The sequence below is a fragment of the Phyllostomus hastatus genome, unplaced genomic scaffold (genome assembly GCF_019186645.2).
Source record: "Phyllostomus hastatus isolate PE091 unplaced genomic scaffold, TTU_PhHast_1.1 phas_scaffold_11, whole genome shotgun sequence".
NCBI lineage: Eukaryota > Metazoa > Chordata > Mammalia > Chiroptera > Phyllostomidae > Phyllostomus > Phyllostomus hastatus.
The window spans coordinates 1987276-2011586 of record NW_025334005.1 but is presented as its reverse complement, the minus strand read 5'-3'; the positions used below and the strand labels follow the sequence as shown (position 1 = coordinate 2011586).

Genomic DNA, 24311 nt, shown 5'->3' with positions numbered 1-24311 from the left:
CCTCAGGGACGGGGCTTCCCCTGCACGAGTGACCTGGAGTGACCTGGCCGCGCTCCCCAGGCCTCGAGAGAGAAAGCTGCTGCAGGATGATGGTGACTCCAGAACCCGCAAGTAGAAATCCCAGAGAGGGCCCTGGCTGGCGTGGTTCAGTGGATTGAGCGCGGCTGCGAACCAAAGTATCGCAGGTTCGATTCCCAGTCAGGGCACATTGCTAGGTTGCAGGCCACGGCCCCCAGCAACCACACATTGATGTCTCTCTCTCTCTCTCTCTCTCCTTCCCTTCCCTCTCTAAAAAATATATATATATACAAATAAATAATTAAAAAATACATTGTATATTGATTGCAAACCTTTCAAAGCAGTATATACTGCTTTGAAATATACCCCCCAAAAAAGAAAGAAATCCCAGGGAGGATGGAGACCTGTTTGCAGGGCCAGCTTAAGCTTCAAAGGACAGATAAGCAATAACGAGGAACTTCCGGGTGTGGCTTTGGTTTGTAAGCTTTTGGGAAGCAAGGGAGGGTCTATGTCTTGCAACAGAAAAGGGTTCAGAGTAGGAATGCTCCAAGCTCCCTCAGACTAGGAACCCTATTTCCTTACACACACACACACACACACACACACACACACACACAGTCCCTTAGGGTGGAGATGGGTAAGAAGATCTCACCTATTCCGGTGTCTGCCATGATGTCTGGCCCACGCATCGCCTGGTATATAGCAGTCAATGCGGGAACGAAGACTTGGGTCTCTGCCTACCCACCCCCCGAGCTGCGATCCCTCCGAGGGCAGTGATAACGGCTCCCCCTCCGCCCTGTTCCCCACAAGCCACCCCCAGGCTTGGCACCTGGTAAGCACACACACGGAGCCGTGTCGAGATACCACTTCACACTGCCCGGGACAGCTAGAGTAAAAAAGACAGACAGTAACGCTCGTTGGTGAGGACGTGAGGCCGGAACCTCCGCATGCTGCTCTTGAGTTTGTAACATAGCGTCACTCCTTCAGAGCAGTCCGGCAGCTCCCCCAAAGGAGTTCCCATGTGACCCAGAGACTCCACCCCCAGGTGCATTCCCAAGGGAGCCGAAACGTGCGTTCGCACAACATGTGTACGCTGATGTACACACAGCGTGATTCATAAGAGCTAAAAGGCGAGGCAACCCAAACGTCTACCACGGCAGGAGCGGGTCAGGGACACGTGCGTTTCCGCACAGCGGCATGTGGTTCGGCCACAGAAAGGAACGAAGCACTGGCGCGCGCCCCCATGCGGATGAGCCTGGAAACCATTACGCGAAGTGAAAGCCGCAGGCACAGGAGACCACACGGCGCGTGATGCCACGTACATGAAATGCCCAGAATAAACAAATCCATAGCAAGCCCTGGTCGCCCGGGGATGGGGGAGGGGGGGGAGGGATGACCGCTGACGGGCAGGGGGTTTCCTTTTGGGCCTGGATGGTGGTGATGGATGCACACCACTAAATGTAATAAAAACTACAGAACGCACACTTTGTAAGGGGGCATTTTATGTAGCAATAAGGCTGCTTATTTCTGTATATTTAAAATCCCCCCAAAGACAGGTGCTGATGTACACAAGAACTAGGAGGGGGGATGGGACACTGGGAGGTGCCCGGCCAGTTGGGGCCAGTTGGGCTGGGAACGCTGTGCACCTGGGCCCCAGAGCAGGAGGCCCCAGGGTGGCCGCAGAGCTGGACCACAGGCTGGGCCCATGGAGCCAGGGGACTGCGGGAAAATGAAGCCACTGCAGCGCAGGACCTAGTCAGCCTGGGTGGCAGCCCTTCCAGGGGACCTGGACACGGTGGTGGGAGAAGGCGAGCCCCAGGAGGGCGGTGCAGCAGACGGCAGGGGGCCTCACATTCTCTCGGGTCCGAGATGCCTGCGCATGGGGGGAGGGAGGGCGTGCTCCAGGCCAGAGCAGGTGAATGACCCTCTCTGAGCCTTGGGGTCCTCCTCTGTAGAGTGGGGCGGAGACTCCCTCCCTCCCTCCCAGGGTGCTGGGGAAATGGAATGAGACCATTTATATGAAAGCTCTGCCTAAGCTGCTAAGTGCTGGGCAGATGTTCCTTCAGCTGTGGATCCAGGAGAGAAGTCAGCCCCGGCACCCCCGCTCACACGGCCTCCCAGCCCCAGGCAGCCTTGAGCTCCCCTGGGGCTAAGAGATGCTGGTGATCAGACAGGGTGGCTTGATTTCCCGTGCTTTGGGTGGGTCCTGATGCCCCTAGGACGGATGCCTTTTCCTCCTTGTGGCTCTGACAGGAAAACCGGGCCTAGAGGGAGCTCTGTCAGGCCCCGGTTCCCAAGGAAGACCTCCCCACCCACTGAGAACCTTACCCACACCCCCGCCTCGAGCAGGGACAGCTGGGAGAACACGGCCCTGGGCGCCAGAGGGGCCTGCAGGGCGGCAGGCCCTGGGCTCTGCCTGGGAGGACGCAGCCCCCAGGTCCAGGGGTGTTACTGGCATTGGGGTTCTTGGGCTCCCTGAGGTAGAAATGGAGAGCAAACCCCAGGGGAACTTCCAGACAGACTTTATTAAACTCATGCTCGAGCACAGGGAGGGAGCCCAGGGGGAGGGAAGGTCCTCCGTACCGACGCGGGGCTGACTCTGCTTGACCGCTTTTGCAAGCTGGAGACCACGCGGGCTTACGGGAAAAGGCAGGCTTTTTGATACGTTTTCCATTTCAGAGTCTCGAGACTTCTTTTTGTGGCTGCGTGGCCTGGTAATGGCGGTCGCACCTTCGGTGTGGGGGCAAGATGGCGGCATCCTGCGCTAGGGCCACATGGGGAAGGTCAGATAGCTGTCAGACCTTGACCAGCTGCTCACGAGGGTCAGTAGTTTCGACAAGTGTGAGGAACCAAGCAGCTAGAAGGGAGAGCAGATCAGCCGCCTCTGCGTTTTTAAGCAGAGAACAGAGAGGTGGTGACATTTTTGCAGTCGGCTTACCCAGTGTTCCTTCTGGCCACCGGCTCTTCACCCGGCCTCCACCTGGCCTCCTGGTGGTTTCCCCAAGTGCCTGTGCTGCTTCGGGGAGTCCTGTTCATTGTGTCACCCGGCAGGCGCCTGGCCCTGAGCAGGCTGCCCAGGCCCAGCTGCAGTGTGTGGGCTCTGGATTTCGTGCAGGGAAGATTTCACAACACGAGTTCAGGCCACTACGAGGGTACATTTATTAAAGCTGGGGACAGTGAAACGAGGAAGAGCTTTGCATAGAGGAGGCAATGGGGGAGCCCAGGCTGGGCTGCCTGAGCCCACGGGGACATCAGAGGAAAGGGGTCTTTGGGGACAGGTTCGGGGGATCGGCCTGGAACAAGCTGCCAGCTGCCTGTTGCCTTACAGTTTAGGAGGAGAAAGAAGGGGGGCTTGGGGGGAGGACAGGAAAGGACACGGTGCTGGCTGCCCCCCAGAGGGAGAGCGCACACGCGCACACACACACACACACGCACATGCGCGCTGGGTCCTCTGTCTGGAGTTTGTATCTCTCTCGCAGGAGGAGATCTCAGGGCGGGTCTCAGGGGAGGGTCTCAGCAGAACATTCATCAGCACTCCAGGTGTGCCCTTGCAGGGTCCTGGTCTCCCCTGATTGGTCAGCGCCAAGACAGGGGGTCGCTAGTCATTGCTGTTGGTTCCGGCACCGCCCACCTGGTCTTGCTGCGTTTCTGGGCCTGGAGCTGAAACACCCCTGAGGCCCGGATGGCGTCTCCAGGGAGGAGAGGCCAGGGGAGGAGAGGGTACCCTGGGGGCAAGATCCTGCCCCCAGTTTTCCCAGTTTTGCCCCCGGCCAGGCCTTCTGCCCTGGTGCCCATCTGCGCCTGGCTGTCAATTGCTCGGCCAGCTTGTTCAGCTCTCTGTCTGTTTTCCTAGTCCGCTGGCCAGGGAATTTTCTTAGCGTCTCACTACCCTGTCTCAGTTCCAGCCTGTCTGTCTTTCCAGCCGCCCACATCCCCAAGGCCAGCCTGTGCCTGAAGAACGCAGGGCGCCCTTCAGACATTGGCCTGGAAGTGACAGACCCCGCAGAAGAAAGAGGGTTAAAAGCGAGGCCCCTGAAGCCAGACCTCGGTTCAAATCCTGTTTGCTAGTTGCGTGACCTTGGGAAAGTCACTTGGCTTTCTGTTTCAGTTGCATCCTCTGTCACACAGAAATCAGAACCGTACCAAGCTCAGGGCTGTCACACTTGGGGATTTCTCAACACAGTCCTCAGCCCCGGAGAGTTCGCTATTATTACTATTACCGTGGACAGAGGAGGGGTGAACGTGTGACGTCGGGGTGGCCGGTGCCATGGGCTGTGAAGGGATGCACGAGGAGCAGAACCGCGGAGAGCCAAGTCCTCACTTTCCAAGAGCAGAAAGGGGCCCACGTGGCGGCCGGCGGAGCGGGCGGTCCCACAGTCCTGCGCGCATGATCCGGGAAGAACAAGTGGGGAGGGAGACGGACCGTGAAACCCAGGGCCCCAGCGGGGAAATAGAGCCTCAAAACCTCTGACTGAAAATACCTGCGGGGGTGACAGTAGCAGAAGAAACTCCCGGCCTCACGAGAGAGTGCGCTGCAGAGACCCACAGGGCCCTAGAACGTACACAAAACCACTCACCGGGGAATCAGCACCGGAAGGGCCCAGCTTGCTTGTGGGCAGCGGAGGAAGTGACTGAAAGCTGGCAGAGAGTGGAGCAAGTGCACTGTTCCCTCCCGGACCCTCCCCCACATACAGCGTCACAGCACGGCGATGTGGGTTGCCCTGCCCTGGTGACCACCTAAGGCTCCGCCCCTTACTACTTAACAGGTGCGCTGAGATTAAAAAAAAAAAAAAAAAATTGGCCCAAATGAAAGAACAGTTCAAAGCTCCAGAAAAAAATACAACTAAGCAATGAAGAGATAGCCAACCGATCAGATGCAGAGTTCAGAACACTGTTAATCAGGTTGCTCACAGAAATGGTTGAGTATGGTTGCAAAGTAGAGGAAAAGGTGGAGGCTATAAAAAGTGAAATAAAGGAAAATGTACAGGGAACCAACAATGACAGAAAGGAAACTGGGACTCAAATCAACGGTTTGGACCAGAAGGAAGACATAAACGTTCAACTAGAACAGACTGAAGAAACAAGAATTCAAAAAAAGTGAGGAGAGGCCTAGGAACCTCCAGAACTACTCTAAATGTTCCAAAATCAGAATCATAGGGGTGCCAGAAGGAGAAGAGGAAGACCAAGACATTGAAAACTTATTTGGGAAAAAAAATGGAGAACTTCCCTAATCTGGCAAAGGACATAGACTTCCAGGAAGTCTGGGAAGCTCAGAGAGTCCCAAAAAAGTTGGACTCAAGGAAACACACACCATCATAATTAAATTGTCTAAGATTAAAGATAAGGAGAGAATCTTAAAAGCAGCAAGAGAAAAGGAGACAGTTACTACAAAGGAGTGCCCATAAAGCCTTCAGCTGATTTCTCAAAAGAAACCCTGCAGGCAAGAAGGGGCCGGAAAGAAGTATTCCAGGTCATAAAAGGCAAGGACCTACATCCAAGATGACTCTAACCAGCAAAGCTTTCATCATTTAGAATGGGAGGGCAGATAAAGTGTTTCCCAGATAAGGTAACATTAAAGGAGTTCATCATCACCAACCCCTTATTATATGAAATGTTAAAGGGATTTATCGAACAGAAAGAAGGTAAAAAAATATGAATAGCAAAATGACAACAAGCTCACAACTTTCAACAACCAAACCTAAAAAAAAAAATAAAAGAAGAAGAAGAAGCAAACAACTAGACCAGGAACAGAACCACAGAAATGGAGACACATGGAGGGTCATCAGCGGGGGAGTGAGAAGGGGGAGGAAAAAGGGGGGGAAAGTACTGGAAATAAGAAACATAATTGGTAGGAACAAAATAGACAGGGGGGAGGTAAGAACAGTGTAGGAAACGGAGAAGCCAAAGAACTTACACGTACGACCCCCGGACATGAACTGAGGTGGTGGGGGAGGGGGGAGTTCGGGTGGGAGGGGGTGTGCAGGGCAGAGGGGAATAAAGGGGGGAAATGGGACAACTGTAACAGCATAATCAATAAAATATATTTAAAAATAATAGTAAAAAATAAAGGTTTCTGGGCTTCCCAAAAAGGCAAAGAGAAAGAGAAAGGAAGGAAAGTGGCCGAGAGCACCCCTGCCGGCGCGGCTGGGCCGGGAGCTTCCGTCGGCCGCGGCCGGCGGGCGCGGGGCGGCGCTGGGCAGGGAGGGCCGCCGCGGGCGGGCGCTCTGGTCCGTGTTGCGGGGGCTCCAGTTTGCTTTGATGGCATCCTGAGGTGCAGGGTCCGGTCCTCGTGGCCTCACACGTCCTGTTTGGCAATTTTCGGCACATTGGTGCCTCCAGGATACTTTCGGCAATTTTCCAGCCCTGATCATCCCTATTAATCTCAGAAAACAGCAGCTGATTGTGGCTGGCAGGGCCGAGAAAAGGAGAGCTGGCTCTGGGAAAGAGGGCCTGACGGGGGCTTTTTGTCTTTTTAGGTAAGTCTATTGACATTGCATTTGTTGAGCACCTACTGTGTGCTGGTGCTGGGAACCCAGCAGCACGCAGGGTGCTCAGCCCCGGCCCTCTGCGGGGCCCTGAGGAGTCACGTAGGCTTGGGTGTGCACGGATGTACCCTTCGCTCAGCCGCCGGCCTGCAGGCAGGGAACAGCCCTGCAGACCCGCAGGTAGGCCTGCCCGGCCCTGCCCCCACCACACCCAGCGTTTTGCCTGGGAAGGAGCTGAGTGACTTAGCGCATTCCAGGGGTGAGGCAGGGAGGGCGGGAGGGGTGGAGCAGAACCATAAATACGAGCCCTCTGGGCTCCTCTCCACTTCCTGCAGGCCTGCCCTTCACCGCCAGCCAGTAAGTAGGGTCTGGACCGCTGCTGCTGCGGCGGCGGCGGCGGCGGCGGCGGCGGAGGGGGTGGGCCCTGGCCGAGCCGCCCTCCCTCCAGGAAGCCTGACTCCCAGGCCGCAGCCCCAGGGGCAGGCCTTCACCGCGCGCTCTGTCTGTCTGTCTCCTCTAGTGCCACCCTACACCATCGTCTACTTCCCCGTCCGAGGTGCCGCACCTGTTCCTTCTGGAGGACGATCGGTTCAGGCCGGGCGCAGGCCAGACGCTGAGGCTGAGCCCTGGACCGGGGCCAGGGCCCGCAGCGGGATGGAGGGGGCGGGGCCAGCACGGGGCTGTTGCCACTCTTCCTCTGTCTCCCCCGGGGCGCTTGGGGCTGGGTGTAGCCTCTCAGAGACACGGTCAGGGCCACGGCCTCCATTCTTCCCCTGAGGTCCATCCTCTCCCAGAGGGCTGCCAGGTCAGGGTTTCTGTCCTGTTCCTCTGTCCCCTTGGCACACTCCTGTCTCCCTGTCCCCTGTACCCCCCAGGGCGCTGCGAGGCCATGCGCATGCTGCTGGCCGACCAGGGCCAGAGCTGGAAGGAGGAGGTGGTCACCAAGGACACCTGGATGCAGGGCTCCCTCAAGGCCTCCTGTGTGAGTGCCCGTGCCCGTCGGGGGCCGGGGCTGGGCCCTGGGGGGCAAACTAAGGAGGGGGACAGCTGAGCTCAGGGTCCCTCACAGAGCCATGCCCTCCCCCCAGCTGTACGGGCAGCTCCCCAAGTTCCAGGACGGAGACCTGACCCTGTACCAGTCCAACGCCATCCTGCGCCACCTGGGCCGCTCCCTCGGTGAGTCCAGAGGTCTGGGAAGTACCCGACAGGTCCCGGCAGGATATTCCGGGGCCAGAGCTGCTGCACCTGCAGCCACCAGAGTCCTGCCCAGCCGCAGGGCTGGCCGGGTGCCCTTGAGGGAGGGGGCAGGGCCAGAGCTGGGAAGGCTCTGGGTGAGGGGGTCGGGGTGGCCAGTCCGCCTGGGCAGGGGGCAGCGCAGCTCAGGCCGCCCCCAACCAGGGCTCTACGGCAAAGACCAGCGGGAGGCGGCGCTGGTGGACATGGTGAACGACGGGGTGGAGGACCTGCGCAGTCTCTGCAGCCACCTCATCCACCACAGCTACGTGAGTGCGGGCCGGGCCTCGGCGGGCGCTCAGGGCCGGGGGCGGTCGCCCGGCCAGGCCCGCGGCATGCTGTCCCTGGGATCCGTCCTGGTTGCAGGAGGAGAGCAAGGCCCAGTACATCGAGGAGCTGCCGGGGCGCCTGAAGCCTTTCGAGACCCTGCTCTCCCAGAACCGGGGCGGCCAGGCCTTCATCGTGGGTGACCAGGTGAGCGCTGGGTCCAGCCCGTGGCGGGTCCATTTCCCAGGCGGGCAAACGGAGGCCCAGAGCAGGGCTGTCTGTGACTGGTTCCCTAAAGCAGACAGGTGCAGCTCTGGCCCCAGCACCCGTCTCCTCTGACCCTGCTCAAGACCCCGGACTCCCGCCCCACAGATCTCCTTCGCCGACTACAACCTGCTGGACTTGCTGCTGAACCACCAGGTCCTGGCCCCCGGCTGCCTGGACTCCCTGCCCCTGCTCTCGGCCTACGTGGCTCGCCTCAGCGCCCGGCCCAAGCTCAAGGCCTTCCTGGACTCCCCCGAGCACGTGAACCGCCCCGTCTTTGGAACCCGAAAGACGACATGAGCCTGCGTCGCACCCTCGGGAGAGGGGCTGCTCTTGGAAAGCAATAAATGCCGGGAGAGGGAAGCTGTGCTGTGGTCAGTGAGGGTCCGGGTGGGCACAGGGGAACCCTCTGCTCCTTCCCAGGTTGCGTTGGGGGCGGGGAGGGCAGGGCAGCTGGGCAGCTGGGCCTTGAACAGCATTGGGCCCCAGGCTATGAGGAGACACAGGAGTTCTGAGTCCAGAGGGGAAGATGAGACACCACACTTCAAGGATGCACCCAGAGGACTTCCTGCAGGAGGGAGTTGCTGACGGTTACTGCAACGGGGGGCACCGTGAACAGAACAGACAGCCCCCACCCTCGTGTGATGGGTTCTGTGTTCTGGGAGCACACGCAGATGCTGTGCATGCATGCACACTTGGGAGCGAGTGACACGCACACTTGGGTGTTTCACATGCGCATCTCATGTGTCACCACGGTCATCCCAGGCTGTGTGGCAGGTGGCAGGCAGGAGTAAGGGTGTGGCTGAAGGCGGATTGGGAGCCCGGGTGAGCCTCCCGCGTGGAGGGTCAAGGGTCTCCCTCCGCTTCAGGGAGCCGCTGTCAGCCCCGGCGGGAGTGCCCTGCCGACGGCCCACTCCCAGCCCACCTCGCTGTCCTAAAAGGCTGTAGCTGCCTCCCCCCACTCCCAGCCCCAAGGCTCCGTTGGGAGCTGCTGGAGGGCCCTCTTCCTGGATCCTGGGACTGGAGAGCAGGACCCCTGTCTGTCCTCCCCGAGCTGTGCAGCCTCGGACAAGTGGCCGGCCCTCTGTGAGCCCGTTCCCGCGCCCGGCATCCCGGCCAGTCACAAAGTGCCACACTGTTTACCAGGCAGCTCCCGCGCACCAGACATGGGGCAAGTTCTTCAGACCGCATTCCACAGATGGAGGAACTGCGGTCAGCGCTGGAATTCCCACCTTGACGACCACACCTGGTTTCTTTCCCAAATAGCCCCAGAAAAATGCTCTCAAACACGCTCTGGGCAAGCGAAGTAGTCCCGAAGTGGTTATTTAAAACGTTAGTGAAATGCTAAATATCCTGACTGAAGGCAGCTCGAAGCCACGGGGAGCGTCAGAAGCAAAAAAAAAAACAGCACAGGTCGCGCCCCACCCCTACCCCGCTCTCCCCGGCTCTGCAAATGCCAAGGACGCAGTGAGGGGGACCGGTCCTGCTGAGGCTGCTCTTACTGGACCTGGGAGATGGTTTCCCCCAAGAACCGCCGAGTGCTCATCTGGGAGGTGTCCTTGGCAGTGAACTGAATGCACACTTGGGCTCCAGACCACCGGTCGGAAGACCTGGGACCAGGTGCGGGGCAGCCTTTGTGTCTCCGGATGGTACAAGTTCAAGATAAAGGCCGAGGGTCCTGTGGGCGTGAGTTTCGTTTGCAGCCCCTTCAACGTATTTTCATGAGCCTCGTCCCTAAGAACGGCACCCAGGGGAGAAGACGAAGTGAGGACCTGTGGCCACCCCCCGCCCCCTCAGTGTGCTGCGTCCAGGCCGGGCTTCTGGCTCTGAAGCGTGCCAACCAGGGGAAGGGGTGGCCGGGGCTTCGTGCACTGAAGTCTCCGGATGGACCTGCGGGTTAGGCCACGCCTGCGGAAAGGGACCGTTCTGAGAGTTTGAAGTGGTTGTTTTTTCCTCTTATTCCAAAAATAAGGCCGCTGCGACATTGGCTCATGAATCCCGGCCAGGCAGGGTTGCAGCCTGGGGTGGCCACTCGGCTCCCACCCGGCCACCAGCCCCCACCCTCCAGACACGCAGGACCGAGCGCACCAGGCGCCGCCGATGCACAGGGACCCCTGCCCCAGGCGTGGCGCTTGGCCCAAGGGGTGTGCCCGCCAGTGCAGCTGGCGCAGCGAGTCCTGCCCGGCCCGGCCCAGGTGGCAGCAGCAGGCTCGGTGCCAGGAGCGCCCTGGAGATAGCAGCTCCCGTTTCTGCTAGAGGCTGGGAGGACGTGCACTCAGACGGGCCGCAGGGGTGGCCGTGGCTGAGAGGGTGGGGCCCGAGAACAGGGGCACGTGCGTTTAGGTCCATGAGAAGCCGGCTCTACTCCGCCCTTCCCCTGGCTCGTCCCTGCGAGCCCGTAAATGAAGGCTTTTCGGAGCTGAGTTTCCGTGACTTCAGCAGAAAGAGGCTGCGATAGTTTCAAAATACGTTCCCAAGCCCTTTGACAACTTCCACCTCCACACCTGGAACCTAATCCCCTACCCGGACGTAGTGACTGGCCGCCAACTCATCGGTGCGGCGGAGAGGACGGGGCGCGGCGTCTGAGACTAGGTCCTAAAAGGGCCTGAGGCTGGCTCCTCGCTCCCTCTCCTGGGTCACATACTTGGGGAAAACCAGCCGCCACACCTCGGGGATGCCGGAGCCGCCCTGTGCCGAGGGAGGTGCAGGTGGCGAGGGACGGAGGCCTCCTGCCAGCCTCCAGCATGAAGTCACCGGCTGGCAGGCAAACTCGAGAGGGAATCCTCATCCCCGAGGAGCCAGCGACGGGTGCAGCCCCAGCCACCGTCCTGCCTGCAGCCTCATGGGAGACTGTATCGACCGCGTCTGTTATTTTTCTGTGTGCTGGTGCTTTAGCGCACGGGACTCTGCTGACTCCGGATGGCGGCCCCCGCTGGGGTTAGCTAGTTCCTGAGATGGTGAACAGCTTGCCTTTCCGACACAAACGGACAGATGCAGAGCCCGCGCCCCCAACTACCGCCGTTAGTGGGCTCCAGCCGCTTGGGCCACTATCCCCCTTCCCTGGCTCCACCCCCTCCCTCCGCCCAAGGCCAGGGGCAGTCCCTGGGCCCCGGAGCCCGCTGAAATCGTCTGAACTCAGCATTCCTCAGCCTGCTTACCCTGCCCTGCCCGCTCCTCCCCTTCCCCACAGTCAAGGCTCCCCCCCCACCACAACCCCTCCCTCCCCCAGCCTCCCGGCCCCTGCGGCTCCCCGGAGTGGACCCTGTGGCGTGGTGTGCCTCTTCTCTTGGGATCTGTGAGCAATAATCTATCTTCTCAACTGCAGTTGCCTCCTGATCTGTTGGCCTGTTACACCTAATGATACATAAAACCTAGTCCTGGCTGGTGTGGCGCAGTGGATTGAGCACTGGCCTGAGAACCAAAGGGTCACAGGTTCGATTCCCAGTCTAGGGCACATGCCTGGGTCGCAGGCCAAGTTCCCAGTAGGGGGCGTGTGAGAGGCAACCACACACTGATGTTTCTCTCCCTCTCTTTCTTCCTCCCTTCCCCTTCTCTAAAAGTAAATAAATAAAATCTTAACAACAACAACAACTATATTTAAAGTGGAGACCCTATGCAGCAACCACCCAGCCAAGTGCCTCTCAGACTTGACTCAGAAACGGAGACAATAATGTCGTTTTAAGCGGCTACATCCGAGGGCACTTGCGAGGCCGTGATAGACAGAGTGGGCACTGGCAGAGCCCGGCGGCCGCAGGGTGGACAGAGCGGTTTTCCAGGCGGGCGCTCTGCGGCCTCCAGAGCCGTCTCCCAGAGGTTCCCTGGTTCCTTCATCTGAGGTCCCCGGGGCACTCAGGCTTGGGGGGTGGTCAGTGCTGGGGACACAGGCACACTCTTCAAACAGGAATCTTTCCATTCCTGACCCCAGTTCCCGAGTGGGGCTGAGTGGCCGCACCCGCCACGATCCAATAACTAGCGTTTCCGCCCATCTGGTTCACGTGGACGAAGTGCGAGCACACTGGGGTTACGAGAGCGGGTGACGAACTTGACTTCAGGTCCCGACTCTGACCCGTACGTGCTGCGTGACCTCGAGCTCCATACCCGAACGAGGGGACGCCCACGACGCCGAGCACAGGGCCTGGAGCGCGGCGCGTGTCTGCCAAGTGGCTGGAAACGGGTTCCGTAAGGACCGACCCAGCTTGGCGGATACTGCCGCCGTGGGCGCCGGCGCTGCTTCAGCGCCTTGAGAAGGCCGTGTGTCATGTTCACCGTGTTTCGTACCGACAGGCAGAAGAGTGAGAGAAACGGACAGGGTGAGAGTTGAGCTCCAGCAGGGCTTGAAGCCTGACGTTTCCCGCCACGCAGTCACTTGGGCGCGTGAGGGTAGAACTTGAGAGTAGAAATGCTAATACATCGTGACTCCCTCTCCCAGTACAGTTTTTAAACCCAAGAGTTTCATTATTCCACTTTTAAAAATCAATACTCTTGTTATTACTTTTAATCCTCACCTGAAGATATGTTTATTGATTCAAGAGAGAGAAAGGGAGGGAGGGAGGGAGAAACAGCAATCCATTGCCTCCCCTAAGTGCCCTGACTGGGGATCGAACCCGCAGTTCTTTTGGTGTACGGGATGGTGCTCCAACCAAAGGAGCCACTGTGCCAGGGCAATACATTATTTATTTTAAAAAAATTTTTTTAAAAGATTTTATTTATTTATTTATTTTTAGAGAGGGAAGGGAGGGAGAGAGAGAGAGAGAGAGAGAGAGAAACATCAATGTGCGGTTGCTGGGGGTCATGGCCTGCAACCCATGCATGTACCCTGACTGGGAATCGAACCTGCAACACTTTGGTTCACAGCCCAAGCTCAATCCACTGAGCTACGCCAGCCAGGGCTAAAATGTTTTTTAATTACAGTTGACATTCAATGTAAATTAGTTTCGAGTGTACAGCATAGTGGTCAGACATTTGTATAACTTACTAAGTGTGTGGCAGGAAAAGAAAACTCCAAAAGTTTCTTATGCTCTGTAACTGTAACACTTGCAAAATTTCACACAGGACTGTAGAAGCTGACAAGTCGTAACCAAAGCAACGGCCAGTTACTCAAGGTCGTACACAGACTCCCATGATAAGCTCCTGTGCTCTGTAGCTTCTGCAAATTCCTCCTGCGTTTTCTCTTTGTCTCCCATATAAGGTAGCTGGACCTAATTTCCGCATTCGGCTTCTGTAACCTTGCTTTGCCACGTAGGTAGGGAGCCCGGGACTATTTAAACCCCGGGAGAGTGAGGATCGGTGCTCAGAGGATTTGGATGTTAACCACCCCCTCTGGGCCCCCGGGTAATAAAGTTCGTGCTTCATTATCTCCCCGCGTGTGGGTGGATTTTCCACAACAAGTGGTTCCCCAGTAAGTCTGCTACCCACTGGCACCATACGCGGTGATTACAATGTTACTGACTACAGTCCTTGTGCTGTACTTGACCTTCCATGACTGTTCCATCACTACCAACTTGTACGTCTTTGTCCCCTCGCCTTTCACCCCGTCCCCCACACCACCCCCATCTGGCGACCGCCTGCTTGCCCTCGGTATCTGCATCTGTGAGTCTGTTTCTGCTTTGTCTGTTCATTTAGTTTGGTTTTTAGACTCCACAAATAAGGGACATCGCATGGTCTTCGTCTTTGTCTGACTTGTCTCACACAGCCTGATGCTTTCAAGGTCTGCCCGCGCTGTTGCAAATGGTAAGATTTCATTCCTTTTCATGGCCGAGTAGTATTCTGTGGCAGACATGTGCCACATCTTCGCTATCCAGGCACCTACGGGTAATCATTCAGGTGGCTTTCATGTTTTGGCTCTTGTCGATAATGCTGCAGTGAATGTAGGGACGCATCTATCTTTCCACATTCCTTTAACGCGTTGGGGATGAAAACCAAGTTAACTGCTCTAATCACAGCAGGTTAAAAAGCTGCCTCCTCACAGTCAGGTCTGACAGGTGATCCTCCTGCTGCAATGGTGTACGTCAGTGCTCCGCGGGGAGAGAAAGCCAAGAGGATGTCTGTCTGTCTGTCTGTCTGTCCATCATCAAGCAAGCCTTGGTGCACAAGTGCATGTAGGTCCTTGCCTGTATCACTGTTGCTAACACCACATTGGCCAAAGCAAGCCTCGTGGCCACACCCTGACCTCAGGAGGCAGGGAAATTCTCTACCTCTTGATTGGAGGAGCGGCAAACTCCCCCTGCGGAGGGGCTTGTGCAGGAGAATGGGGAGAACTTCCGGTCAGTTCGCAACAGGCCACCGTGTTCTTCAGGCAGAAGGCGGATGAAGGCAGATGGAAGAACAGAAGGGCAAGAAAGCCAGAGGGCTAAGTGCGGGGGACGAGTGAGTAATTTGGGGGGCAGCCCCGAGACGGACAGAAGCCGAGTGTATGGCGTGTAAACGAGCAGCAGGAGAAATGAAACGATACGCTCAACCCACCCGAGAGCAGGCACGGAGGAGGCAGGACGGGCAGAGCGAGCAGCACGAAGGGCCGGCTGAGCGGCGCGGACCTCAGCGGCTGCGCGGAGAGCGGAGGGGGTCGCGGCGGCGGCGGCGGCGGCGGGAAGAGGCTGCCCTGGGGCGTGCATCGCGATCGATGAGGGATCTCTTCTCAGGCTCAAGTCAGAAGCGAGAGTTCAGGCACGTGAGGCCGCCACTGCTGCTTTGAATGCCTCAGAAGGGGCAATGGGTTTATCAGGAGCGACAGAGAAGAGCTTGCTAGGAGTCAAAGAAAATAATAAAAAGCGCAGCACTGGGGCTCCTGCTCCTGCCAGACGCAAAGACCGCTCTGATGAGAAGCCCAAGGATCGCACGGAAGATAAAGGGGTCACCGAGGAGTCGAGCGAGAAGGGTCTTGGCAGAGACAAAACTCGGGAGAGGCGCAGGGGGCGCAGCGCCTCCAGTGGCGGCAGCAGCACCAGGTCTCGGTCTAGCCCCACCCCCAGCTCCAGCTCCGGCTCCAGCTCCAGCTCAGGCTCCAGCACCCGCACCGGCACCAGCACGACACTGGCTCGAGCAGGGGCTCTAGCTCCTTGTCTGCATCGAGCCGTTTGGGAAGTTCAAGCACGTCCCGCAGGCCCACCAGCTCTCCAAGTCGTCCTGGCACAGCTGTGACCACAGGCGGGGTTCCCGCTGCAAATCCAAACCACCCAAAAGAGATGAAAAGGAAAGGAAAAGGCGGAGCCTTTCCCCGAAACCCCAAGCACACGCTGGGAGGCTCCCTGGGAAGGCGGCCGAGGCCCACGGCGTGGAGTTGTTCCCCACCTGTGGGAAGATTCAAGTGATTGGCATACCTGTGGGAAGGACGCACCCCACCCTTGCAGGGCCCTGCAGACGCGGAGTCTGAGGACCGGGTAAAGCCGAGAAGGCGCTGGAGCACATGGATGGGGGACAAACTGACGGCCAGGAAGTCAGGGCCACAGCTGTGCCGGCCCCCGGGCTCAGGCCACCGCCCAGGCCAGTCGGCCCTCCCAGGAGAATGCCGCCATCACCTCCCGTGTGCTGCCGGTCACCCCCACAGACGAGGAGAAGGCCACGCCCCCACGGCGCAGGCCCCCAGTGCGCCCGCGATGCCACTCCCCCCAGCGGCCACCACGGGAGCCGCTCCAGCTCCAATTCCTCCGCATGACCAGGCCGCCGAAGCTCTGCCCCGTGACTTAGCACCCATCCAGCTCAGTCCCGTTACTTTTCTAGCCTACGGCGTCGTTAGGAAACACATCCTCGCTCGGGGGCAGGCTTCGAAGGCAGCATTGAGGCGGTTCCTCTGAAGGCCGAGTGCAGCCGCAGAACGGATGTCCGCTTGGGGCTGTGCCCGTGAGGATGCCCTCCAGTTACCTGGCTGGAAAGTTCCCAGGTTTCCAGTCCCGGAGTTAGCACAGTGGCAAGGCCCGCGGGGACCAGCAGGGTTCCAGCTGGCAGTGTCACCCCACCCTGGGGGCACAGTTTTCTGTGTCGCCGACGACCCAGGGCCAGTCTAGCAGCCCGAGGATCCCTTGGGAAAGGGCGCGTTTTTGTGCGGCCGCCCGTCCTGTCCCGTCGGCCTGGCCCTGCGCCCCCTGCTGGAGGCCCCGCCCCTGGGGTGGAGCATCCCGTGAGGTGCTGTAAACGGTTCTGTGTTCTCATGGACTCGCGCACGTGCACCCACACCGCACACCTCCTCTCTCTGGCACTGGCGAGCAAGTGGAGAGCTAGCTCTGCAGGGCCGCCGGAGCCCGCCGCCCCCCTCTTCACGGTGGTCTCGGGGTTCCTGTGGGAACACGCACATTGCTTTGGGGCTTTTAGGACGCAGTCAGTACTACCAATGTTCTGTTTTGAGTTTTCCCGTACCTTTGCAGCATTTTGTTGCGCAGAGTAAAAGGATTGTGTTGAATAACCCTAGGAGCAGAATGCAGAGAGAGAGAGAGAGAGATTGAAGCGCAGACACATGTCAGCAGTTAAGCTAAATGGAGATAGACGACCCACACAAACACGCCCCACTGAGTTTTACAAGGACGCATGTTTCTGAATTTTATGCAAACCGGGTGAGGCGGGCGCTACGGGCGCTACGGACTCTTCAGTGCGGCTCCCTCCACTCACACAACGGCCCTGGGGCTGGCCCTTGTCTGCGCAGCGCTGCGCTGTAGGTCACAGCATGACGGACGTTTCCACCCTCCTGTTGGTCGGCATTTGGGTTGCTACCCGTGTGTGGCGGTTGTGAATGAAGAACTGGCCCGCGTGCTTGCGGAGGCCTGGGGAGTCTGAAATCTGCCTGGCAGGCTGGAGGGCCGGGGAAGAGTTGGTGCAGCAGCCCGAGTCTAAAGGCAGTTTGCTGGCAGAGTTCCCTCTTTCTTGGGAGAGGTCACTCTTGTTTTTTTGTAAACCCTTCTACTGATTAGACGAGGCCCACCTATACTGCATTCATGCACACCAATGGCAGGGTAGCAATAATAATGCGCTAGGAGCACGTGCATGCATGTGCATGTGGGCACACACACACACACACACACACCACGCTCCTGTGGTCCGGCACGCAGGGAGAGCTGAGGACCACTCTGCAAGCCCGCTGTGGGAGGAGAGAGAAACCGGACGAGTTCAAACAAACTCCGAGGGCAAGCAGGGAGGTTGAGTTAGGCTCAGAGAGGGGCAGAGGATGGAGACCTGGGGCTGAGGGCAGTAGTGGGGGTGTGTGGGAGGGAGAAGCATCAGCCTCGGCCACCTCCCACCCAACCCCAACCCCCACTTTAACAGCCCAGACCGAGGCCCCCACCCACACGGGTCCCTGCAACACAGGCGGACCCTGACGTCTGGCGGTCCCTGTCAGGCCCTGGAGAGCCCAGAGCAGCCGCCTCTGTGTGGCCGGAGAGAGTCCAGTCCCTACGTGCACGCTTGCTCTCCAGAGAGGATGTAGCAGAAACGGACATACGCATTGTTTCAGATATAAAATTGCAACTGTTTCTTTGTTTTTGTTGTTTTGTTTTTTGTAGCCCATTGAATTACCCCCTATGCCTAAAGGGGATTAGGGAAGGCCAGTTTCAGGTTGCTTTTAGCATAAATAAAATGATCAAATTAGGCTCTTCTAGGAGAAAGGTAAGGGAAGAGTTTTGCTTTGTTCAGGGATAAAGCAGGCGTTGGCAGGAGCTGAGGGAAGGTCACCAGGGAGGAGCAGAGCCCCTGAGCCCAGGCCCTGGGGCCGGAACCTGGAGCTTGTTGTAGGGCACAGGGGACACCATCTGATGGTGACTGGCACAGCCCTGGGCAGCCGGAACTCTGCCCGAGAACAGCGCCTGTCCTTGCCTGCACGGCTTCCGGCCGGGCCAGTCCCAGAGGGCGCCACCCTGCCTTCTACCTGAGCAAGCACTTCGAGGAAAGGATCGTTTTATTATGCGTGTATAAAGTTTCCTTCTACATTGACGGTGTTTTCGAGCTCTCCGCTCCTGAAGAATTACCGCTCTGGGCAGGAGGGGGCCTCAAGGACCGAGAGGGGGCAGCAGCCCCTGGGCGGGCACCCCGTTTTCCTGCCTCACCCCAACCTCTCTAATGAGCTCCCGCCTCGGTTTTCTTTCTGCCTCCTGGGGACGCCCTGTCCCCCCAATCCCACATGGTCCAGGGAGCGCAAGGGGCCCCCTGTGGCTGCCTCTCCTGGGGTCTCCAACTCAGGGCAGGAAGGGTCTCCCTGGAAGGCTGCCTCCCCAACACAATCGCGGAGTCTGGAAGCTTCCACCTCGATGCCCTGGGCAGCGCCCGCCCCCCGCCCCCCCGGGGCCTCGGCTGCAGCCTCAGCGCCCCTGCTTGGCAGCCTCGCCGCTCGTCCTGGAATCCCGATGACCACGGGGCGGGGGGGCAGCCCGGTTTGGGGCTAGAAACACCTAAACTCGCTAATGGTAGGTCCTCTGAAAAGGGAGAGTTCTGTGTCCCATTGTCCAGGCAGATTTTAAAAACCCTGTTTATTGTTCTTGTATTTTCACGGTGACCTCTAGTTTTAGTCAGTAGCGCGCATTTCCACTGAGGAGTGAAACCGGCTCCACGTTACGCAGGCGTATTTCAGCCAGGTGGCTTAGAGAAAAGCGATAAGCAGACAGCATCCGTCGCTAACATGACATGACGGGAGCCGTGAAGGTGGCATCTGAATGGCTGATAGGAATGGAAGCCCAGCTTGCAGGGCGGTTTGCGCCAGCGCTCGAGAGCCGTGCGCACAGGTAACCCGGGCCTTCCCCGTCTCTGTGCAGCGTCTACCAGTCCTTTGTCGGTGGGCACTAATGCAAAGCTCCGTGTCTCTGGCACCTGCGACCCAAGCAGAGGAAGGGGCCAGACCCCGCGAAGCCCAAAGCTTCTAGAAGATTCTGCAACCCGTACCCAGCCGTCAACATGCGTCCGCCAGCTCCAGGCAGATGTTGGGCAAAACCTCTGCCAGCGCAGCGAGCCGGGCGGAGTTCAGCCGCTGCACGGAGAGGTGTTGGGTAGGGGCGTGCTGGGGTGGGGGGCGGGCCAGGGTCCAAGCCCGGCAGCAGGGGGCGGGGCCAGCGCGTGACTAAGCACTGGGGGCGGAGCCGGGCAGAACGGGGCGGGACCACCCTCGTGAGGCCCAGGCCGCTGGGCCAGAGTGAGCTTTCCCTCTGCCGCTGCTGGAGTCGCCGCTTTAGTCTGCGCCGCCGCCAGTGAGTCTTTGTTGTGGCTTCGGGCGGGGTGGGGGGGGCGGGCGGGGGGAGGGCTTGGAATGCACCAGACTCCTAGGGGCTCAGAGAGTGCCCCGCACGCAGCTGGGACCCCGGCTTCAAGCCTTGGCTCCTACTAGGCCCTGCCCCCTTAAGGCCGCGATGGAGATCCAGGGCACCAGCGTGGGTTTGGGGCTCAGGGGCCCATCCCCCACCCCCGTCCCCCTGCCCCCTGCACAGAGACAAGCCCCTAGGGGCCCGGAACGAGGGACGGGACTGCAGGGAGGACGGGTGGGGGCACTGTCCCTCATAGGGCCCTTCTAGAGGACTCTGAGGAACTCTTTTGTCTCCTCTAGTGCCGCCGTACACCATCGTCTACTTTCCTGTTCGAGGTAGGGCCCGCGATACCTACCTGAGGGAGGGGCGGGGCGGCGAGGCAGAGGTTGGAGGCTGCAGCCCGTGGCCTCTCACCCACCTGGGGCAGACCCCAAACCCCCCTTGTCCTTCCTCACCTGGCTGCTAGCCTGGGCCTACTTTTCCGTGTCCCTGAGCTCCCTGGGTTGGAGGGTCCCGCCTCCTGCGGTCTGTCCCCTCCACAGAGTGCTCTGAGGTCACTGGAGGGGGCCCCTCCCCAGGGCACAGTGGGGGGGGTCTCTGCACCCCTTACCCTGTCCCCCTCCCTCCACCCCCGCCCCAGGGCGCTGCGAGGCCATGCGCATGCTGCTGGCCGACCAGGGCCAGAGCTGGAAGGAGGAGGTGGTCACCAAGGACTCCTGGCTGCAGGGCTCCCTCAAGGCCTCCTGTGTGAGTGCCCATGCCCGTCGGGGGCCGGGGCTGGGCCCTGGGGGGACAAACTAAGGAGGGGGACAGCTGAGCTCAGAGTCCCTCACAGAGCCATGCCCTCCCCCCTCCCCCCAGCTGTACGGGCAGCTCCCCAAGTTCCAGGACGGAGACCTGACCCTGTACCAGTCCAACGCCATCCTGCGCCACCTGGGCCGCTCCCTCGGTGAGTCCAGAGGGTGCGGGCGACCCGGGGCAGGGGTGGGCAGGGGTGGGTCCGCTATCGCTCCTGCGCGGGGCCAGCCTCTTCCGGTTACATCGAGCTGCCCAGCACCCTCGTGGAGCAAATTGGGGTCCGTGGAAGTGATACGGGCTTGCCCAAGGTCAAGCCCAGGTGCGCCGGCAGCCCTTGCCCTATGCCAGGCTGCCTCACCCACGGGGCTCTGAGCTCGGGACTAGCCCTTCCTTGGGTCCACAGCCTCCTCCCTCCTCCCCGGCCGTGGCCCGCAGGCAGCCGCGTGGCCGATCAGCCGGCAGTTGTGTGTCAGGCGACCAGTCACGCTGCCCGCTCTCCCGACCTCCCCCCTTGACCCCCCCCCCGCAGGACTGTACGGGAAGGACCAGCGGGAGGCGGCCCTGGCGGACGTGGTGAATGACGGCGTGGAGGAACTCCGCTGCAAATACGTCACCCTCATCTACACCAACTACGTGAGCGCGGGCACCGGGGTGGGCACGGGGACCGGCGGGGGGGGGGCCGTCCTGAGCTCTCCCCCAGCACCGCACCCCTTCCCGTGGCTCCAGCCGAGCCCACCCTCGGTCGGGGGCCTGTGCTGGGTCAGGCTCTGTGCGGGGGCCGGTCACCAGCAAGAGCAGAACAGTGCCAGGACGGCAGACAGCGAGCCGGGGGTGGCTCCTGATTGCTGGGCTGGGCTGGCCAGGAGGCTCCCTGCAGCAGGTGGAGGAGGCAGAGGAGGGTCTATAGCCAACTTCTAGGGGGTGGGGTGGGGGGCGCCGGGGGGGGGGTGCTGCCCTGCCAGGTGCACGGAGTATGCAGATGTGAAGTGCTTCTGGGGACCTGACACCAGTGTAGCGGCGGGAGGACACCTGTGTGGCTGCGTGAGAACGAGAGGGAGAGTGGGGTGGGGGGGCAGGGGGAGGGGCAGCAGGCCCAGGGCCCGGAGGCCTGAACCCCTGACTCAGACTCCTCCCTGCGGGCAGCGGGCAGCCATTGAGGAGCCTGGGCAGGGCGGCATCCAAACGGGAGGCCTAGAAGGGCCCTCCGAGGCCCTTGCACCAGTTCACCACGAGGCCGCTGAGCAGAGGAGAACCGGCTGCTCCAGCGGACCGCAAGTGGCCGCAGCCTGGGGGTGGGGAGTGGCTCTCGGAGATTGGCGGGAAAGGAGGGGGCGTGTCTGGGCCGGACGTGGGTCGGGGAGCATGATGCCTGGGGGTGTCTTTCCGGCAGGAGGCGGGCAAGGACGACTACGTGAAGGAGCTGCCGGGGCGCCTGAAGCCTTTCGAGACCCTGCTCTCCCAGAACCGGGGCGGCCAGGCCTTCATCGTGGGTGACCAGGTGAGCGGCTGTCCGCGTCCTGCCCCCACCACGCCCCCTGCTCTCACGGCTGGGACGCAGGCGGGCAGACCTCGGGGTTGAGCGCTCACGCTCTTGGTCTCCCTCCCCGCCCCCCGCCCCCACCTGCTGAGCTCTCCACGCCGCCCCCCACAGATCTCCTTCGCGGACTACAACCTGCTGGACTTACTGCTGAACCACCAGGTCCTGGCCCCCGGCTGCCTGGACTCCCTGCCCCTGCTCTCGGCCTACGTGGCTCGCCTCAGCGCCCGGCCCAAGCTCAAGGCCTTCCTGGACTCCCCCGAGCACGTGAACCGCCCCATCAACGGCAACGGGAAGCAGTGAGGGCCTTGGGCCGCGCTGAGCAGGAGGCGTGGGCTGCCCGCCTCCCCCCTGCCCCAGAACCAATAAAATTTCCCAGAGGAAAGTGGTGCTGTGGGCATTGAGTCTCCTGGGGAGGGGGCCGTGGGACCCTCACTTGTCAGACTCGGGGGAGGTGGCAGCTCACTGGGCTACTTGAAATCCTGAAACCCAATCTGAGTGTCTTCTGGGTGGTGTACTCAAGCCAGTCTGTGCTTGTCGGACCCCGGGGAAGAGAAGGAAAAAAAAGGAACAGGAAGAGAAATAACTGGTCCCCACCCCGGAGGCTCTCACGGTCTCCAAAGAAAAGGAAGCCTGTGTTCTCATCCCCGCGGGCCGCCTGCCAGAGGGCCGGCCCTGGGGAGCCGGGGCTGAGGGCCCCTGCCTGTCGGGAGTAGGCGGAGCGGCCCAGGCTGGTGGCTGGGAGGGTCAGTCACTCTTCTCTTCAGAAGGGGGGCTCTCATGGCTTCCCTGGGCATCGGGACACGAGGGCCACACTGGACAATCCAGGTGGCCCTCCCAGAGCCACCTCTCACCACCCGGGTTGCTAAAGCACGGAGCCTGGGTGAGCTGCTGGGGCCGCATCTGCACTGGGGAGAGCCCCAGGCAAGTGGAGGCACTGGGGTGTGAGCAGGTCAGGGGCCTCGGGGCTTCTGGGGATGTCCGGAGCCGAGAGACCATGGGCGCCCCCTCTTCCTCCGCATTCCGCCATCGCCGCACCCCATCATGCAGTCTAGAGGAGCAGGTGCTTCTCTGGGGGAGCGTTGGCCAAACTTTGAGTCACCCGCCACCAGCCCAAAAGGGGCACCCTCTGTCACGTAGGGGAGCCCCTCAGGCAGTCAGCCTCTGAATCCTGAGAGACCTCAGTAGGTTTGAGACCTCCTAGGAAATGTCACTCAAGGGCCGGGAGGGCCATCTGCCCGAATGCTGCAGAGGTGGGTCAGCAAAGGGGCGCCCGCACGGCCCCCACTCGGAGGCCCCACGTGTCTCTGCCGGTTGTGGCATCGGAGCGGCCATGGCTGGAGCACCGCCAGAATGCTTCACCCCGCCCCCTGCCCCCGCTGCCCCTGGAGGCCTGGGTGTGCCAGAGTCAAGGGACCGGGTTAGAGGCCGGACAGACACTGCCAGTGGGGGGACTTTGGATTCAGGAAGTGTGAGTGCAAACGGCAAAGGCCCGTGCCCCGCAGCCGCCCGCAGCCGTGCTGGCAACCAGTGACAGCCGCCGTGCTGGCAACCAGTGACAGCCGCTGACACCGCGCGCCCAGCCCGCAGCAGGCGGTGGTATGCTGCCCTCCCGAATCCTCACCACCCAGACACTCTCATCCCCACTTATGGATGAGGAAACTGAGTCACAGCAAGTCTGAGTAACTTGCCGATGTGTGGACTGAGGCACAAACACGGCTGGTTGTCACGCCCCGGCGATCACACGGGCTGAAACGGCGGAGGAGCCCGGCCACAGACCGGCCGGGTACCTGTGGGTTTGCTGCCCTGCAGGGCGAGGGGCCGGGACCGGGCTCTTCGGAGCAGGGGGCGCTGGGGCGCCTGAGTGCACCCTCTCTGCAAGAGAAGTTTTCCTACCCTCCACCCGTGACACGGGAAAAGGAGACTCCCCTGTTCCCCTAGCCGCCGTGGACGGAGAGGGCGAATGACTTCCAGGACGCAGCACGGAACTGCCTGTGCGAGAAACCCCGGCACTGTCCTCCCCGGCCGCCAGGACCCGGGGTGGATGGTGGGGGTTCCGGTGGCCCGGTCCACGAGTGAGGACCACGTGGAGCAGAGCCCTGCTACCGTGTGACGGACACGCGGGTGCCTGAGCAGCGTCTTCGTGGTTGGTTTTGCACTCGTGGGAATCCAAGTGGTGTGTTACTGCAGCACAACCTGACCCATCCTGTCTGACGCTCCGATGTGCTCCGCTCGGGCCCAGGGAGTCCGGTCACTCCCCACAGGTGCCCCGCCTCCACAGGTGGTCAGGGAAGGCAAGAGGGCGAGAGAGGGCTGTGACTTTGGGGTATTCTCCCCACTCCCAAACTGGGACCCTCTGCCTCCCCTAGAGCCTGATTGCTGACTGTGAGGGGGAGCTGAGAAGGAGTCCTCCTTCGGGCTGGAGGAAGACACCAAGCTGAAGGCAGGGAGCAGAGAGAGATGGGAGGCCCGGCCCTCCCGGTGGCTGCAGGGACATTC

At 60.4% G+C, this 24311-nt stretch overlaps 3 protein-coding genes and 1 pseudogene across 11 annotated transcripts; 3 read left to right on the top strand and 1 right to left on the bottom strand.

Annotated features, from left to right (window-relative positions):
* Positions 1-2535: 2535 nt before the first annotated feature.
* LOC123829383 lies at positions 2536-7372 on the bottom strand. 4 transcript variants are annotated; one of them, XM_045855040.1, is made up of 5 exons: positions 7069-7372; positions 4500-4570; positions 4239-4397; positions 2957-3118; positions 2536-2875 (listed from the first exon to the last, which is right to left on the bottom strand). In XM_045855040.1, exons 1-5 carry the CDS (start codon positions 7285-7287, stop codon positions 2842-2844), a joined length of 645 nt encoding a protein of 214 aa, XP_045710996.1. In that variant the 5' UTR covers positions 7288-7372; the 3' UTR covers positions 2536-2841. The 4 variants fall into 4 exon arrangements, 3 of the variants coding, with proteins under 3 accessions (XP_045710996.1, XP_045710995.1, XP_045710997.1); XM_045855039.1 differs by having other exon boundaries at positions 2536-2782; XR_006787595.1 differs by lacking the exons at positions 4500-4570; positions 7069-7372 and adding an exon at positions 4596-4752 and having other exon boundaries at positions 2957-3162.
* On the top strand, positions 6188-8630 carry LOC123829384 (glutathione S-transferase P-like). 6 transcript variants are annotated; one of them, XM_045855046.1, is made up of 7 exons: positions 6188-6494; positions 7024-7059; positions 7379-7485; positions 7592-7679; positions 7902-8005; positions 8103-8210; positions 8376-8630. In XM_045855046.1, the coding sequence occupies exons 3-7, from the start codon at positions 7393-7395 to the stop codon at positions 8565-8567; spliced, it is 585 nt and encodes a 194-aa protein (XP_045711002.1). In that variant the 5' UTR covers positions 6188-6494; positions 7024-7059; positions 7379-7392; the 3' UTR covers positions 8568-8630. The 6 variants fall into 6 exon arrangements, with proteins under 6 accessions (XP_045711002.1, XP_045711003.1, XP_045710999.1 ...); XM_045855043.1 differs by lacking the exon at positions 6188-6494 and adding an exon at positions 6611-6683 and having other exon boundaries at positions 7917-8005; XM_045855042.1 differs by lacking the exon at positions 6188-6494 and adding an exon at positions 6611-6683.
* Positions 8631-14816: 6186 nt separating this feature from the next.
* LOC123829217 lies at positions 14817-16057 on the top strand (annotated as a pseudogene).
* A 3244-nt stretch (positions 16058-19301) lies between these two features.
* On the top strand, positions 19302-22197 carry LOC123829387 (glutathione S-transferase P). The gene is made up of 7 exons (XM_045855050.1): positions 19302-19423; positions 19777-19812; positions 20118-20224; positions 20339-20426; positions 20805-20908; positions 21666-21773; positions 21927-22197. Coding segments are annotated over exons 1-7 (633 nt in total). The 5' UTR covers positions 19302-19422; the 3' UTR covers positions 22116-22197.
* The last annotated feature ends 2114 nt before the right edge of the window (positions 22198-24311 follow it).